The sequence below is a fragment of the Eleutherodactylus coqui genome, chromosome 7 (genome assembly GCF_035609145.1).
Source record: "Eleutherodactylus coqui strain aEleCoq1 chromosome 7, aEleCoq1.hap1, whole genome shotgun sequence".
NCBI lineage: Eukaryota > Metazoa > Chordata > Amphibia > Anura > Eleutherodactylidae > Eleutherodactylus > Eleutherodactylus coqui.
The window spans coordinates 148,980,774-149,000,124 of NC_089843.1; the positions used below are offsets into that span (position 1 = coordinate 148,980,774).

Here is a 19,351-nt window from a genome sequence, read left to right on the forward strand (position 1 = left end):
CTACAAGACATAAATACAGTATAACATCTTTCAAGAGCATTGGGTCCACAGTCAAAAGTTTCTTGTAGTGAGTGGAGCATGCAGTGATGCAATGATCACTGAAGTGGGACATGTCTCATCCATGTTAATCAATATTTCATGGCAAAACTGATGCACGGTTACTGAACATTACTCTTACTGCTCTACAAAGAAATGTTACCTCTATATCTCTTTACACAGAAATAGGCAGAAGAAAAAGTCAAAAATGTTAAAAAAATTTAAGAGCACAAGGTTCATAAGTGGAGTTACCAGAAGCAGCTTTGCCCTGTTGGGTTTCAAAACCTAGTGATTATGCCATCAATTAGCATTACTTACTAGGTTAATAGTCTGTAAAAATATTCTCTCCAAAAATAGAATCTTTTTACAACATTTTGGTCCAAAATTTCAATCAAATGTAAGTGTGTAGAAGTCAAAGACTACCTTGTTTATTTGTTTTGTAGCTACTTATTTTTTACTTTTATAAAGTTTTCTAGGGCAGCCATGTTAATAGCACACACATTCTCCTTGTTAATACCTTTATACACAGTTCAGCAAAGCATGTGTTCTATATGGCAGCTGCAATGGGATTTTCTAGACAGAAAAGCGTCAATAGACTAATTTAGTCTTCTGGAAATTGTGGAGTATAATCCCTCCCCTAGGGAACTAAGGACCAGGGTGGGGCAGGGGAGCAGCAGTATAAAGAGTCATATCTGTATGCTGGTGTATAATGTAGCGTACCATATTGAATGTTGCATTTACACGGGATGAGCTGTAGGGCAAACTATGCAGCCAGCATGGAGGCGGTGCAGTTGGGGAGCGTTCTCCCCCATGCCCGCCTCCACTCACTGTAAGCAGACAGTCGTTCAGAACTAAATGACTGCTGTTTACACTGAATGGTTAGTCATTCAGTTTTCTGCATGCAGAAAATGAACAACTGAACAACTCTCACTCAGTCGTTCAGTCTCTGCATGCATTTACCTGGGACGACTTTCATGCAAATGTTAATAACTCTGATCATTAATCATCACATGTAAATTGGCCATAAGAATTCAGTAGTACAATTGAGTCTTCATCTATCATTAAATCTACCCTCTAATGATGATGTGATGACCCTGCAGTACTTGACTTAGCATGTACAGTAAAGTTGAAAATGGGAAATGTCACTTTCTCATGAATAGAGAGAAAACTACAATATTTCTGGATTTTTTTTATATGGATATCCAGATACAAAATACAAAAAGCATGAAATATATTGATAGTAAAAACCTGATTTAAATTATATGTAATTTTCTTTAAGAGAAGCCTGTAGTTACATCTCTTTAGTTTCAGGACTCCTAGATGTTTGAAACCTATACATAATATGATACTCTTCTAGTTTTAACCCAAACAAATCCCTTATAAACCAGGTACATACTCTGCCACTTTCTGGAAATAGCCAGGTGGTGGGATAATTTGACCTCCACAGCTTTGCATGGATTCAGCAATGAATGCAGCAATCTAGGGTAGAAAAGAGAAGATTGGGCTAAAGCTCAAGTGGAATCTGTTAAAAATATCTTCAATCCAGGATGTGTAACCTTTCGTAATTGCAAAATAATTAGTCTAAGATGCCCATATCTGGTACTCCAGAATTCATCATGAAAACACAGTTTGGTGGTAAGAAGGTTAGCAAACATGGGCTAGATGTCATTATTCAGCAATGTCTTCAATGCCACTTGACATCAGCCAAGAAGACCTTCATCAGAGGCACAAGAGCAATAAACAATACAAAGTGTTTGTTTAGACCATTCCGAGCTATAACCATAGTCTGTATGATACTTCATTACCAACAACTGATCATTTTCTAGTTCTGGCAAGGAAAATGAAGGTTATGTAAATAAAAAAGTCAGACATCATTATAAGTGGTAATAATGTTTCTTAAATACGTTATTATTATTATTAAGTCTTTAACTGTGAAAAACATAAAAGGTATATTCTTCATAGTTAGACTATTTTTAATATGGATTCCCACCATCAGTTCTTGTAATTTTCTGGCAAAATATAATAAATACTAAACAACATGACCTGAGTCCCATAAGAATAAAAAGTGAGCACATATGATTTTATACATAACAGGTGAACTAAGTTACAGGTACATGAATCACATGTTCCCTAAGGCATTAGAGCGCCTTGTAGATTCGTAAAACATATGTAATCCACTAATATATGGTCAAAAAGGACGATTCACAAGTCTCCAAACAGATAAAAGTGAAAAAAGTTGCTTCATTCTCAGAACTTATGCAATTTTTGAAAAACATTTTGGCATGGACGTCAACTACTGGTGGTAAGCCTCAGGCATCACTACTGGTGGTGACCCAGTAGAAAAAGAATGAGAAGCTCTGCTCTATGTTCTACTGTAGACACTCATGGATGCGTCTCTTCATTCATGGAGAACTTGCAAAAAGATATCAGATATTATGTGTAGAATTGCATTTCAAATGGGCATCCTAATGGTGCTTTCACATGGGGTGGAACATTCCACTGCATGCAACGGAATATTCTGCCGTGGAAACCCACACCAAAATCCATGTGTCCAACATCAGATTTTGATGTGGATTTATGGTCGAATTTAGCCACTTCAATATCTGATCAAAATCTGTTATAAATCAGGAAAAGGGATATTTCCTGCGCTCATCCGAAGTGCAAAAAATGCAAAAATGTTAGACATGCAGATTTTGGTTCGGATTTTTCCACACAATGGAATATTCCATCTCATATGGCCAAAAATTCCACCGCATGTAAAAGCACTCTAAGAAGATTCAAGCTTCTTCTGTTTTACCTGGTAGCCCACAATCTGACCAAATCAAGTGGGCCGAAAGCTCTACCACTCCATAGGACTACGACAACCAATTCGGCAACCCAGGAACCATGAGGCCCACTATTCCCTTATAGGTGGAGATTTTTGAATCGCCCCCTTCTTTTTATTCGTTTGCCTTTGGTCTGTTACATTTTTGTGATAGACTGTAGTGTTTTTTCTTTGCACACCTTAACATATTGTTGGATAAAGTATCATCACCCATCCATAATCTGAAAACACAAAACTGTGAATAAGTAAATATATACACTATACAGCTGAAGAGAGCAACATCATGGGGTATTCCAAAGGAGAGATATAAGTCTTTAGCACAGCTTGGTCAGCAACTGGGTAGCGTCATCAACACCTACAATATGCAAAAGGGAGAAAAAAGGGAAAAAAACTGACCATTAGTAAGAAGGTTTTGCAAGGTTGATCCAAAAATTCCTTAGTGTAGAAGAAGTATTTTACAACATTACGTCAGTCTCATAAGATTAGTATGAGTATGAAACAAGTGTTCTGGGCTAGCAAGGCTTGTGTTTCACAACCATCCTTTTGTCTCACCAATGAATGCAAGTCTTTCTTTCCCTATGACAAAGGCTTTTTAGAACCCCTAAAGAATAAACAGAATAGAAATAATCCAGTTTTCTCGAACTATATGTCACTTGTTTTCTATTGGATTTTCCGATGTGTTTACCTTCTACCGAAATGTCACAGTCACATCCGTTATTTTATAATAAGCCGAAATGATACCTTTCTGGAATAGTTACCCAATGACGGACATCAGGTCCTTGTAATGCCTTTAATTAGCCAAGAATTTAGCATCTTTTTATGTCAAGAAATAACAGAAACGGACAACAGAATGCGGCCTGCATTAATGTTCCTAGGAACAGATGATTGTTACATTATGTTCTGCAAATCCAAAGCCCTTGGCAGAAAAAGGACTCATTATTAGGGCCTAAACCAGATCACAGGATATCCTTGTGGTCTTTAGCAGATGTGTAGGAACATTTTTTTTCAACTTACTTGGAAAATGTATACCCAAGCAAAAAGTAATAATTCCAGTCCCAAAAGAGCGGTTGTTAAATATTTTTGGACTGGTAACACCCTGAACCTGGGGTAGAAATATTAAGAAGGCTAGAAAAGCAAACAAGTTAAACTGAATAATAATGTGTCTGCCTGAAGGCTTATTCACATGACCGAGAAACTGGCAAGAATAGGAAATCCATTCCTTTGAATGGATCTATTCATATGAGCATGTTCTAAATTTGTGTGTTCCCTTGGAATGTATCGCCCTTTGTTTTCAATGGGACCTTGAAAGAATCGCATGTCATGCGATGTGCATGCAAGTGTGATTTTTTTTTTTTTTTTCCGTTGAAGTCAATGGGAAGTGGTCAATGTTTTCATGCATGACAATGCAAATTTTAAGCCTCGCCATGAAAATTGCAACTTGGCCAGTTCAATATTGGGTTTCTTGGCCCGATATTGCACTTGCCCATGTGAATGTAGTCTGAAAGAGTAAAGGTGTAATTTATTGAACTTTCTGTATCTTTAGCAGCCTATTTCAATTGCTTTGATTGTAGGATAGTCATAATATAACAATATATCTATTACTTTAGGCCCCTTATGACTTAAGGCCCTTTACACTCAACAGTTATCGCTAGAAATTCATCTAAATAGCTGAAAATTGAGCGCTAATCGTTACATGTAAATACGGGCATCGTGCACTTTTCGTTTAACTAATGGATTTACTTCACATAAAATCCCTCGTTCACACCTCTGAAAGACTGAGTAAATACATTCCACTTAAATGTATTTCGTTCATCTTTTAAAAGACTGCAGGATGATCTTCCCGCGGCATGTTTAAACTAGCCAGGAGGAGAACAATGTTTGTGTCAGCAGCTGTTTACATAGCTGGGTGTATATTTAAACACACGCTAGGCTCTGCAAACAACTCCTGGAGGTCCTTTTACATGCAAATGAAGATGCTGAAGTATTAATGGCCATTAACACGTTATGCAAATAGATTGCTAAATCTTTCAATCTTTCAAATGTCGTTTGAAAGATTATCTTTGCATGTAAAAGAGCCTTTACTGGCCTCGGTTTAAGTAATGAAGCATGTATGTAAAGCAAAGCTGTGACAGATATTCCATGTAATTACAAAAGTGTCATGAAAACAACACTTTTAGACAAATGGTATACATTGTTCAGTAAGAGCCCACTAATGTGCTGGACTGGCCTGTGCTGTATTTTGATTGAACTGTTGCATTAAGGATAGAAAGAGATTGCTACAATTAAGTCTAACAACCAGAACAAATGTTTTAAGCAAAAAACAGTCATGGCAAACAGAAATATCTCCAGTTAGGTGAATGTTTAAAGCATACCTGTTCTTAATGTGACTCATAATAAGCTGTTGTGTGTATGCATGATGAGAAGCACTACATCTGTCTTTATATTACTTGTATCCTGCATTTATTAGCAGGATACAAGTAAAACACTTATTAGAGCCAGCAGCAGCATCTCTGTGGTTCTATGTCTCACTCTGCCTCCTGTTCCCCTCCCCAGTGACTTCTATAGGCAGCAACTGTAACTTGATCCCTCAGTAAAACTGAAAATCCAACTTGTTTCTGCCTTTCTCAATATAAATTTAAGCAGTGAATTAAGAGTGAATGATCATAGCAGGAGGCAGGTGGGAGGAAGAAAGGAGTCTGAAAAGTGAAGAAAGAAGCTTTTTTTCTCTAACCAGGCTATATACTAATAATAATCTTTATTTGTATAGCGCCAACTTATTCCGCAGCGCTTTCAAGCATGGGAGAAATACAATCAATACAACAATTACCATACTATAAAGTTTCTTATCTTCACTTGCACTATTGATTTATGCAAAGTTTGTTGAAGCATCCATTTAAGAGATGGAATAAAATGTAAAAGCCCTGGATGTTGGTCAATTGCTTGACAATCCTAATTTAGTGTCATCAGTATTCTCACTATTCTCTGTGTCTGGTGTAAGTGTATTCGTCTTTCTGTCTTGCATTGTAATGTAGCCATTGCCCAAACAACTATAAAATCTGAAGTTGAGACAAACTACTGGAAAATTAAAGTTTGTTATACACGGACATATACATACATACGCAGCTGCATACATATGTAGGACAGCGAGCATGCATGAACTTGGTAAAGTGTTTCCGCCTCCACACTGACCTGCCGATTGTTTTGGTGAGCCTCTCTGATTAGGTCATTTACTTCCTCAGCATACGCTGCCCCAGGATCAGGGTGGTCTTCTCTGTATTTACCCCTGTAGGTATCAGGTGATGGAGCCTGGAACATACATGCATTTTTCAGTATTTTGAACTTTTTGAAGTTTTGATAAAGCAGTGTAACATTTTCTATGACCATAGGTAGTCAGCGGCTTCCACCAGCTGAGACAAGGTGACTGTTTTATGCAACATCCTATTCATTTTTGCAACATTTGTGGGATATTTATGCAGCATTTCAGGTTTCAGTGAACGCTGCATGATACAGCACATGCACCATATTCCAGTACATCCTTGTGCTAATTTTATGTATTTGGCGCATGTCCAGTTAAGGGCTCATGTCCACGGGCATTTTTTCCACTACATATTACGCGTGTGATGCACGGCCGCATGATACGCCGTGAATGGAGTCAATGGAAGTCAATGGACTTACACTGACCTATGCACATGAGCGTGTAGACACTGCATGTAGATGCACACAAGAAATAGATGGCAGCATGCTCTACTTCTCTGCATACTGTGCAGCATGAGCACTATACTTTTATATAAGCAGCGTATTCAACGCGGTCCGTAAGCAATACATAGCGTATGGTTGGTGATTCATACATTTTACCATCCGCCCGTGGACATGAGGCCTAATTTTATGACATTTTCAACTATCTATCTTGTTCGCTGCACGAATATGTTGCGCTGAAGAGTGCTCAACTGTGCATATAGTCATCTGAAGAAGCCCTTACAGCGATTTCTTTATTCCTGTTTAGATTGAGTCACATTATGCTGCCAACATATGCATTATTCTACTGTTAGGGTATGGTAATCAATGGTACAGATTTTCCACGGTGGAAAATCCCCACCAAACTCTGCACCTAAACTGCGCCAACTTCGTTGCCGCGGTATTTGTCGTGGATCTGCCGCCTATTTCACCCTTTTAGTTGAAGGGGTGAAGTCTGCTGCAGATCCGCTGCAAATTCTGCAGCAAATTTTCCACCATTTTCGCTCTGTGTGAACCTACTCTAAGGCTGCCTGTCCACGGGTGTTGCGATATCCCGCAGTGGATCTCCACCACAAGCAGCCGCCGCCGGGGAGCAGGAGCCAGCTGATGGATCACTGCGGTAAGCCTATCCGTGGCAATTCGCAGCATGCTGCGATTTGCCGGCCGCGAGTGGAGAATCACTATGATTCTCCACTCGTGGACAGGGGGGCTGCGCTTTCCATAGCAACGCTATGGAAAGCGATCACTGCGTTCCCCGTGGCCGGATTATCGCAGCAGGGAACGCAGTGAAAATTCGCCCGTGGACAGGAGGCCTTCAAGTGTTTTTTCTGTGTATTTTTTTTCTTCCAAAAAAACTTTTTGAATTCTTGCTATCTACAGTCTCCACTACTGGGATCTTAGTGAAGACGGATCTATTGTTTAGATCAACAGGAACTATAGTAATCCATCTTTAGTAAACATTCTCATTAAAAGATGTTACTTCTACATGTAAGTATGTGCTGCATAGTGATGAGTTGGAAGGAGAAAAATACTACAAAAAACAGAAGTACCAATGAACACTCACCACATGGATATACTCTTTTTTGGCTTCTTTTCCCAGTTGTTGAAACTTATATGGACTTATGTCAATCAAAGACGTTACATGTCCGTGGTAGGCGCTGGAGCAAAGAGAGACAAGTAGAAGATAAATGTTCAATGGCGTATGACTTTGCTCTAATGACTTTTTATGCCCGTTATATATTTTTATTTTCGTAGACATATAACAGGCAAGGAATATCCCTTGAATCGTAAAAAGGGTGCAGCAAGAACAATGTCAGCAACACACAAGTGGATTGACAATCTCATCTCTACTGGATTACAGGCCCAGTGAGCAAGCAAAAGTAAGTTCTCTACGGTATGACATTTTAAAACCTACTGGTCAAGGGTTATCACATCATTGTGTCCTGAGTACTGCCGTGCCAAACGTAAGGCAAGGTCGTTTGCCTCTGACCTGCAAGAGAAAGTTAAACAAATAAGTGGTGGAACACTTGTAGTGCGAAGAGTGTTACAGAACAAGGACAATGGCCTGTACTAGGCTGTCGCGTTAACCATATTAAACAAACACTTACAGTGGGTGGACAAAAATATGGAAACACCGTATGAAATGCATGCCTTAAGTTACATGGGATAATAGATTGTATTTCAATAAGACATGTGGAGACCGATTTTAAGTGCAGGTAATATGACCCAGATGTGAACATCTGCCTGAGCAACAAGGTTCCATTGATCAGGGGGTTGAGTCACTCAGTTGCTGTTACCAACTGGCTTGCAAAAACCAGAGCAGGGCAAGAGGTGAAGTCAACACAAATTTGTCGGGAAGCTCTCAGGGGTCACAAAGGCAGCTCAGTGCTAATGATTAAAATCCCATGCATTTCTAATGTGTTTCCATAGGTTTGTCCACCCCATGTAAATGAGTACATACACAATTAATAGAGATGCCTATAGATTGAATCTGGTATTACAGTCCAGCTCCATTGACTGAGTGGGGCTGAGCTGCATATAAATCAGTAGCCCGGTGTGGCACTATTTTCTAATCCCATGCACCCCTTTAAAATTTGTTTATAGCTCTATCCTATTTTGCTTGAATGTGGTAAAAAAAAAACCTCATGCCTAAGTAGTCCAAATCCCACCCACTTTAGCGGAATCTGCCAACACATATCTTTCTAATATCTATGGCATGAACAGACTAGGAGCAATATCCTAGAAAGTTGATTAATCAAAGTACATTTTGGAGTGTGGTAGGTACCTGAGCATCAGGACAATATGCATATTTCTTCTATATGTTACCTTTACAATACTGGGACAAAGGACTTTAAAGCACTAGTGTTGGCCAATGAGTCAACTGTGTTGCAATTGGTGGTATGTATACTAGACAAGGGGCACCCATTGCAAAGATCAAACGCGGCCGTTCATTATGGTGCTGGTCCAGGGTAGAAGGTGCTGGTCCCAGTGTTTGTTTTCTGCCCAATGACCTTCGGGCCATTTCCCCATCATCTTTTCTAACAATTTTGTGCCTCTGAAGGGAAAAGTCCTGCATAGGATCTTGCCAACTAATAGCAGAGGTTATAGGACCAACCACGGCTGGCCACCCTTTTTTCAAGAGTCCCATATTAGCTGCATAGTCTGCCACTGTGGGGTGATTGCTATTCTGCATACATTGCAGCCAAGGAGATATTTACTGTATATTGCATGTGTCAAGTCTGAAATGACTTTTTTATTATTCAAGAAAATGTTCTTAGATTTGTCATAATTTCATAGACATTGTACAATATGGATCACTTTTTGGTGCACCGAGGTTAATTAACTTGGAAGCTATGAAGCAAGGCTGTATGTTCTTTGTTATCTTTTGATGTACAAATGATAGTTATAGTTTTCACTCATGGTGCTTTTAGACGGGAAGACCTGCTGGGGGCAAGATGTCTGACAGGTCACCCCTGTGTTGCTACACAGGAATGATTATCGCTAGTGAATGGAGTGGGAGTGGGCCGGTGATCATTCCAGGGAACCTACCTCCTTTCACAGTAAGAAGGCAGTTGTTCTTATGTGACCAATAGAGTTGAGCGAACATACTCTGCCGATCTTGATGCTCGTTTGAGCATTAGCGTACTCGATGGTGCTCGTTACTCGAACGAGCATCAAGCCATGTTCGACCCCGCCCCAGTTTTCGTCTCCTCCCCGCTGTGACGTGCCTGTTTTGGCCCCTCCCCGCCGCGACGCAGCACGCGTCATTGGCAGATTTTTTGGCTGGCTTGCTAGAGAGAGGGAGAACGAGAGAGAATGAGAGAGAACCTAGGAAACAAAAAAAACTCGGCACCTGGCGTTCCACATAAAAAAATGCTTGAGTCTCCCATTGTAGCCAATGGGGTTCATTGCTCAAGTAGGGCTCTCGAATTTTATGAAAAGCTCGACTCGAATAACGCGGACCCGAGCATTTGGGTGCTCGCTCATCTCTAATGACCAACCGCCTGTTTGCATGGGCCAATTCAACATTTGATTTTCTGCTTGCAGAAATTTAACTACGAAGGAAAAGCAAAGGCTTCTTGTTCATCATTCAGTCGGTGCATGCATTTACGCGGAACAATAATTGCAGGAATGCAGGCGATTGGCGAGTGTAAAAGCACCCTTAGTGTCTTCCACATGCTCCATGGTTGCCAAAAGAAAAACATCAATACCAGGAAAGAGTCTTTTCTATTGCTATCTTGTTTTCTAAATGACTAGCACAATCACTGGTAAAACCTATGCATTCAGTAGACCGTGTAGTTGTAGGTGTAGCATATATACTGGGATATTGTGGGTGAGACTTTTTTCTATGACTGCCCTGTAAGAAGCATTCCTATGTAGTTTAATTTCCCTATGGAGCGTTCATTTTTGTTGCATCGCAATGCACGAAATCGCGGTTTTCGAGCAATACGACTTTAACATTTTAAAAATAAGCCCTACCCTGAAACCTAGCCCTAGCTGCACTCCAAAAAAAAGGAAATACTTACCTAAAAAGTTCAGTCAGGGTCCTCCCACTGCTCTCTGGAGCTCCACTAGGCATCCTGAAGTCCTCGTTTGCCCACAGAAGATCACTTCCTGGTTTCTGGATTCATAAATCCCACCTCCAGGAAGCGATGGCTTGGACTGGTTCACCCAGTGCTGCATTGATTGGCTGACCCGCGGACGAATAACCAATCAACAGCCAGTGCGTTGTGGAGGCAGGATTTATGAATTGGCCAATCAATGCCGCAGCTCAGCCAATTCAATACCTGTTTTGCATTCATAAATCTCCCCCATTGTATTTATAGGGCTAGAGATGACTAGTGATGGCCCTAGGGAATCTTCACACGGAACAGAATTGTTCCTCATGTCTAAACACAGATTTCAATGTGGAATGAAACCATTTTCAATTCTGCATCAAAAATCTGTATGTTAGATATGTGGATCGTGGTGCGGAATTTTCTCCATGATAGCAAATTTTATTGTGTGGTGAAGAACAATTCCACCCATGTGACAGGTCTCTAAAGTATAAAGAATGGGACATATCTGACTTTTATATGTACTTTTATATTGGCAGATTTTCCCAACTGATGTTCAGCTCCATTTACATGGAATCATCAGCACTACTGTATGTGCCTGAATGATCGTTAGTCCCAGCGCTCAGGCACAAAGTGTTCCAATGTTGCTGGCAGCACATCCCTATAAACATGCAGCAATTTGCTGTCAACAACAGATAGTTTTTAGTGCTACATAAAAGTTGTCATTGATGAGTTGGCTTGTTCTTCTGTCCATCCGTTGCACTTTCACACAGGCAGATGTTTGGATGAAAGTTAGTTCCCGATTATCTGCCCATGTAAAATGACCTTAACTTTAAAAATATCCTAAAATGTGCTGTATACAGAAAAAAATCTGGAATGGAATTTAAAAACTCACCCCGAGTTAACAAAGTAGCACACAGAGAGCCTCTCAGGGAGGGTGGCAGTTAGGCGCTCAGCATACTGGACAAGGTTGTCATGTAGAAATCTAGAGTTTGTATTCAGTAACTCCATCTGCTTCACTGCAGCCTTTGTCACCTCCGGATGACTATGTCCAACTACAAGTGAGGGGAAAAAATGAATTATTCATGAGCAACTGCTGCCAAAAGAATACAATGATCCAATGAGATCACACAAACAAGACCTCTGGCAGTTGGGTTATACAACCTATTGTGTATATGTGTAGATTGACTTACTCAGAATTATATTTAATTGATGGACTTACCATGAGCAACATTATTTATGCAGTCGAGGTATTTTTCTCCTTTTTCGTTAAACATGTACTGGCCTTTTGCACATACGATCTTAATTGGATCTTTTGCAAAAAATACTTTACAGGATGGTCTAAAAGGGAATAAGTAACACAAATAATTATAGTTTAGGCTGCTCTCTTATCAAATGTAATATTCTTACTTCCCCAATTTATTTTCTTAAATGCATTCAACGTAATTCATCTGTGGAGCCCGAGAATCAGAAGACGTTGCATTACTGTTGTGACTTCAAACTCAGAACTAGATGTAGAGACTGAAGGTAGAAAGTCAAGGGTCACTTTCTAAAAACAGCCTCTTGTCGTTAGGCCTGGATGCACACAGAAGATAAGTGTATCATCCCACGGAGAGGAAAAAAACAGTTGACTGCTAAAGTAGACGTATTGACAGGCTACGGTGGGCAATTGACAGTTCATGATATGTATCAATTGAACCAAACGAGTGCAAATCTATTAGTTTTAGACAGCTAAGCCCAAAAGATCTTGAGCTTCTACGTCCATTACTTCAAAATGTTGAAATGAAAAATCCCTGGCTAAACTTCCTCTACTCTGAGGAATAAGTAGCTTTGGTATATGCCAATGTACTAATACCATAAGTTGGATAAGGGGTAAAAAAGGTCAAAAATTGGGTAGAGGTGCAACCTTTTTAGGAGCGGCACAAGGGGTTATTTTTAGCTCAATTCCTCTTTTTTTAATCTCAGACCAGAATACATAAGCACGTTTGATGGCCATGGCGCCCCTTCCTCAGCATTTGTTGGGAATACACATCCGGCGTTTTGATGTGTTCTTACTGAGGAAGGGGTGCCACGGCCCTAAAATGTGTTTATGTATTCTGGTCTGAATTAAAAATAGGGGAGTTGAGCTAAAAATAACGCCCCATGCTTCTGTTAAAAAGTTTGTGCGTTTACCCATTTTTTCCTCTTTGTTTACCCTTTACATACATTCTACAAAAGAAATTTGGGTCGGCTGCATCGGATAAAGTATGATTCAGTATGAGCCTATAGCAGCATATGGACATTATATTACAGCTCTGTACAATATGGATACAAAGAACTGTACGCAGAAACCCTAAGTATATTTAACATGTTACAGTGAAATGGAAGGATGCCAGGTCTGGAGGTTGGGACACCGGGATTGCTTCTAATTCCCGTTTTTGGCACTCGGGTTTCAGTAGAGCTGAATCAAGGAATTCCCCATGCTATAGCTCAAAATTAAGACGTGAAGGCCCTGCCAAGTAGGGGTACAATGCAATGCAAGGCCCTTTTACACATAACGTGTGTGGGCCAAACGATGCCCGACACTCGTCCCTGTGATGCACGCTCTGCACGATTCTCGTCCAGCTGTTCAGTTTCTGCATGCAGTTACACAGGACGATTATCGCTCAAAACCCTGCGGAAGAACAATATATTTGTCTCGTGTAAAAGGGCCTTTAGTTTGTAGTTAAGGACACTTTAAAACAAGTGGTACCCTGCTTAGCATCAATGTAAGTGCTACAACCCAAGCTATTAGCACAGTAATCAATAAAACTGACAAGGATTATACAGTAGTTGTTACTTGTAGTCACCAGACATAACATCTCTCATCTCCTGTCACTTTCAGAGTCCGCACACTTTAAGCTGGATGTCCTGGTGTGTGCAGAACCAGATCAGACTGGCTGTAGGGTACTAAATAACTGCAGTCAGCTGTCACAGAGGATAATGAGTAGACAAATAGTCTTTCAGTAATAATAACAGGACAAGTGCCAGAAGCCGGTTCAGAAAAGTTTTAATTCAAACAAACATTTGCCCTTATGCTGAGAAAACATTAGCTTGTTCAGAAGGAAATGCAAACATATGGGACATTTACCCAATACCCCAGCTCATCCTCACAAGTTCCTCCTCCCTTCTGTGATGTATGTTCTGTTATATATTATATATATATATAGTGATGTTTTGTTTTATTTCTTAATAGATGTCTGATAAGTTGATCACATCTGCATTCAGAAGTTCGGTCACCTTTACTGTAATTCTCTTGACTAAGCCAGAAGTAGATTCAAGAGGAATGGGGAATATAGAGGAAGGAATTACACTTCTCCATCCTGCTGGATCCACTTCTCACTTTGGCTCAAAAAATGGCATTAGAAACTGCTGCTGGAAATTTCCTTATTCTCCTCTGCGGGCGAACTCCAGCATTGCACTGCTGGGGATTTCTTTATTCTCCTCTGCAGGGGAACCTCTCTCACCAGTATGGGGTGATTCCCCTGTAACAGAGAGAAAAAGGGGGAGTGGCTATAGGACTTCCCCGAGAGTGGGAAGAGAGAGGGCAGGGCTACAGGGAAGCACCCTATACCCATGCAGTTTCCCTGTTATGGGGGAGTTGCCCTGTAGTGGAGAGAGAGAAGGGCAGTGCTACAAAGAGAGGGCAGGGCTAGAGAGGCTCTCCCAAGGATTCCCCCATAGCAAAGAGAAAGTAAGAGGGTGGGGCTAGAGGGCAGTTCCCTCTAGCCCCACACTCTCTCCCCGCTCTCGGTGAAGCCCTATAGCCACTCCCCCTTTTTCTCCCCCCTACAGGGGAATCACCCCCTAGTGGGGAGAGAGAGAGAAATGGAGGAAAGCCCCAGGGGAACCTCCTTCTCTGCGGGGCTTCCCTTCATCTGAGCAGTTCTGGAGGGATATTCCCTGCAGGGGTGAGACAGGGGTTCACCTGCAGGGGAGAATAAGGAAATACCCTTCCCTTCTCTTCTCCCAGAGCAGCACTTCTTTTTTAAAGCACCACGCAGCTCCCAATAGTGTGAATGGGCAATTTCACCGCTAATTAAGCTTGTGGCTAGATAATGGGAAATCGTCCATTCACGCTATTTTTCACGCAGTTAGGCGTGAATTTCATGCTCATGTGAATGAGCTCTTATATGGGAACAGCTGTGCCTGCAGCTGCACTGGAGAAAGCAGTGCAGATACAGCTGGAGCGCCTCTTCTGCTATGCTGTTAGGTGAATACATATTTTTCTTAGCAACTTCCTAGTATCATCTTCACCAAGCTGCAGAGAAGAAGAGGGGGTTTGAAGGAAAACTGTAAATAGTAGGCTACCAAAATATATTGCAAAAATGCTTAGAATCACCTATTTAGTAGATTTAAAGAAAAAATTAAATAACAGCTGCAATTTAAACCAAGTGACACAAAAACAAGAAGAATCCAACCCAGCCAAAGTATCAATAAGAGTGCAAGTAGAGAGACTTCTAAATGTCTGTTTGTGTGTGAGGATACACTTAGAAGGCAACAGGACATGGGGGGGGGGGGGGGGAGAGTGGTGTGGAGGGGCTTCCAGGACTCCTTACGTAATAGAAAGAGTAGCCTCTGATTGGTCTGGACCTGTTGGCATTACGCTGCCTTTTTCAGCTGCTATATTATTTCCGTTCTTTACAAGTCATTAAAATGAGTTTTTACAAGGCAACAACTAGTTTGTTTACTGGCTGGAAGCTTGGAACGAGGGAGCACTTTGGAAATTATTACAACTGCCGGGCCTCTGCTTAAATGGAAAACAACTGGCTGGTAGTGAGGAGACAGTCAGAGCGGGTCTACACAGCTGGTGGTGGGGGGGGGGGGGGGCGCTGCTTCACTGCAAGCACTTCTACTATTTTGTGTTACAGCAAATATATGTGAGTCATAACTGTTATTTTTGTGAGAAATGCCCGGATGCACGCTTAGTGTGAAGTTTTGTCATTTATAAATGAAGCCGGTCGCACGGATGTATTAGCGCGTGCAATACGCAGAGATGAGAACCTTTGGTGTCAATGGTTTATTCTCATTAACGATTTTTTTGGGGGGGCAAGAAAAAGTAGTACCGTTTCAATCTTTTTGTGTATTTGCGTACAAAAAGAAAACATAGGAATCTATGGGAGGAGCGCAAATGTGCAATATGCTGCGCAATTCCATGAAAAATAGAACAAATCTGGACCTCATTACGCTAAATAGCCTTTTAAATCAGAGCAGGGGGTGTTGCATGCAAACATGTAAAGGTCCCGCGTGTGCAAGAAAGTACAGTAATATGCGCGCAAATCAAGCTTGTTCAATGCACAAATGCATTGCACTAAAACGAGCATATTTGTGCATACATTCATATGATGCCACTATAGATGAGCGAGCACGCTCGGATAAAGCAGTTACTCGAGCGAGCGTTGCTCTTCTCAAGTAACTGCTTACTGCTCGGGGGTGGGGGTGAGCGGCAGGCAGTGTGGGCTAGAGGGGGGGGGGGGGAGAGTGAGCGAGATCTCCCTCTCTCCCCCCCGCTGCCCCCTGCCGCCCGCCGCTCAACCCTGCCGCCCCCGTGCCTGCTCGGACCAGTAATCAGTTACTCGAGAAGAGCGATGCTCGCTCTAGTAACTGCATTATCTGAGCATACTCGCTCATCTCTAGACACCACCCTTAGGGCTCCTTCACACATGTGTATGCATTTATACATTCACCTGGACTCACAGTATAGTCGAATGAATTAATTTTTGACCCGATCAAGTCCCGATCTTAATTGGCATATTTCAAGCCATTCACACGGGACGCTGCTGTGCGGATGTAAAAAGAAAACAAGCTGAAGCAATGGCAACCAACGATCGTAATAAAATGCTCAGAATGTCAATTGATGCCTAATTAGGGCCAGCTGTCTTCTTTTCCCAGTGTTGCATGCAGGGTAACTCCCTCCCCCTCTCTTTTTTCCAGTTTCCATAGAAGTCTATGGGAGCTTGCTGCGTAACATGGCGAAAGATAGGGCAAGACCTATCTTATCACGCGACGTATAAAATATACAGCTGAAGAAGATTGAGTAGGTCTTATTATTTCTCGCACAGAAAAAACATGTTCGTCTGAATGAATCCATTGAAACCCAATGGTCGCGTTTTCTGTACGCCTCTTTTTTACGTTCGAAAATGCCTGCGCAAATACGCCCGTCTGAATAAGCCCTTACATTCTCTTGTTTTTTAAACATTAGGATAAACCGTACACATTTATACCCAGAAATGGGAGACGTCTCCTTCCTTTATTTAATGAGCTCAGTGAACTGATGTTTGTTCTTTCAGGAAATGCCTCACTTGCGGTCTGCCTGCTGCTTGCACAAAACGACTTTCTCCATCACTGCCAGACCGGCATGTTTATCTATTAGGTAGCAAACAGTAACATCAGGCCAATCTGACATAGCCTACTATACATAATACTATAGGTCATCTTTTAGGACTGACAGCAGTGAACTGACTTGCCCAGCAGGTCTTGTGATCCAATGCCCCCACATGAGATACTAACTACAGCCAGCTCTTGTTATGAAGCTGGCGCCTTTGGAGCACATTTTATAGGGCTTGCTTGCTCTGCCCCCCTTCTGTCTGGCTGTAGAAGGCTGCCAACTTTTGACATGAAGGGATGTAATACTTTGGGAAAAACAAAGATGATTTAAAATATTAATGACTTGAGTCAGTTCCTACTTGCTGTGTCGAAGTAGTCATTTACTGTGCCCCAAAATACAGGAGATAATCATAAATAACCCCTGAAAAAACACTTCTTTACTGTATAAAAACAAGAGTTCACCCGAGGGCAATTCCCCCATATAACCTACCATGGATCATATATCTACATCTAGCTATTTAGTTTTGCGCACCTTAAAATATAGAAAAAAAGTGGAATGAGTTTAAATCATCTTTTGGAACATATTGCTACAAAGTATCTAAAATTAAAGGTAAAAAAAAAACTATATTAGGTTTGCTCACTTTGGTATAGAAAAAGTTTGACAGTTTGCTTATAGCATGTACAGAAGTTACATTGCCTCAGAATAGTTGATAAACATTAGCACATATGTGTATATACCCCCCCTCCCGCCCCCCAAAAAGTGAGAAGCCTCCTTTATTTCATAATGAACTTAGTTAACTATAGTTTTTCCACCATTGCTTACTTTACACCACTTTCTCCACTTTTCAGTGTTACTAATACTGACCTACTGGTATATTGTACTTATTTCTTACCTATAAAACAGTTATATCAGGTCATACATTACTATATATACAGCATTCTTCTAGACAGTCAAGTTAGGAGTGGCTACAGAGAATGGCAAGTGCAGATAATTAATATCTCTATAAACCAGGATCTGTTTGAGGTCAACTGTTAGGACTCCTCTAATTTTGGATACAGTGACATTCAAGGACCCAGTACATCCTGGCATGCCCTGCTACTGATGTTTACCATCCAATCATCGTCAACCGATGAACACTTATTATTACTCAAGTTCATTAGAGCTTGAATATCCCTCTTGAGTCTTCTGGGATGTAATATTACTATGTTAGATGTACTAGTAATATATGGTAACATACAGAACATAAAGTCCACAAGCCTTCATGATAAAGATTTGCCTTGATCATGTATGTCTGGCAACATTTCTTAAGCTGTAGGAGTAGATATTACAGGAATGCCCCAAAATTGTACTTTGTGAACGTTCCATAAGTTGGATAGCAGCTGTGCATCAGTGCTTACCCTATGTGCTTTTTCCTCATTTCAATGGTTTTCTCCTTGGAATATGCCTCACACATGTCTGCTCCTGTCAGTCTTCCCTTGGCACAAAACTCCAGATCAGCTGAGCTCCCAGGACTTGTCTCACCGCAGGCTGTGAGGTGTGAGAGCTGTTCTGCCTTATATTCGCACTCTATTTATAAGCCTGCTGAGTTTCCTAAGGACACTGCCTCCTGCACTCCCCTCTCACGCCTCTGCCTGACATTAACTCCTCCAATGGTGGCAGGCTAGCAAATGGTTAACTTTTTTCAACTTTTGCTCTAGATAATAACATAAAAATGTAATATATGCCTAAAACAGTTCTTCTATGTAGTTAACGTACACACTGTACACTTTGAGCTATGCATCTGTTTGTGTGAAGATGACTCGTTGGCTGTTAAGTAGTTAAGTTTATTGACTGTCTGGCAAACTTTGGATTAACGTACTTTCTTGACTGTTTTACACGCTCGTGACCAAACTTCACAGTGATAACAACAGCTTTATGCATTATTCCCCATATCTGTTTGTCTATGCAGATATTATGTTCTTAGGGGTTTCCGGTGTCATTGTAGTTTGTTTGATTTTAAGACTTGGAATGCGATTATGACATAAAGATATATTGTTAATTAAAATAAAAACCTTATAGTGAAAGTTAGATGCAAACGTAAATAATGTAAATTAGGATTCGGACAAATTACTAAAACAGAAAAAATATAAAGAAGAACAAATCGGATACTTCAAAAAGTGATTGTACAATTTTTTTTATTTCCAGTTTATTTGCTCAAGTGTTTGAAGAACTAAAAATTCTGCATTTTTCCCCATAGCAGTATATTGCTATCGTTCAAATGGGTGAAAATCAATGATAATCGTTCAGTGTAAACACAGCCAACAATCGAATGATGAATGATAAATAGTTTGCTTTTTGTTCATAGTTTATTTTGTT

The 19,351-nt window shown here is 40.8% G+C and overlaps 1 protein-coding gene across 1 annotated transcript in view; it reads right to left on the bottom strand.

The window, feature by feature from the left end:
- ETNPPL (ethanolamine-phosphate phospho-lyase) overlaps positions 1-18,537 on the bottom strand; it is a 35,607-nt gene extending 17,070 nt beyond the window's left edge. Inside the window, exons 1-7 of the mRNA XM_066573821.1 lie at positions 18,394-18,537; positions 11,873-11,991; positions 11,546-11,705; positions 8,010-8,084; positions 7,659-7,752; positions 6,050-6,166; positions 1,425-1,515 (exon numbers count right to left, since the gene is read on the bottom strand). Coding sequence (XP_066429918.1) covers positions 1,425-1,515; positions 6,050-6,166; positions 7,659-7,752; positions 8,010-8,084; positions 11,546-11,705; positions 11,873-11,991; positions 18,394-18,449 — 712 coding nt within the window. The 5' untranslated portion in view covers positions 18,450-18,537. The remainder of the gene's footprint in view (positions 1-1,424; positions 1,516-6,049; positions 6,167-7,658; positions 7,753-8,009; positions 8,085-11,545; positions 11,706-11,872; positions 11,992-18,393) is intronic.
- Positions 18,538-19,351: the final 814 nt, after the last annotated feature.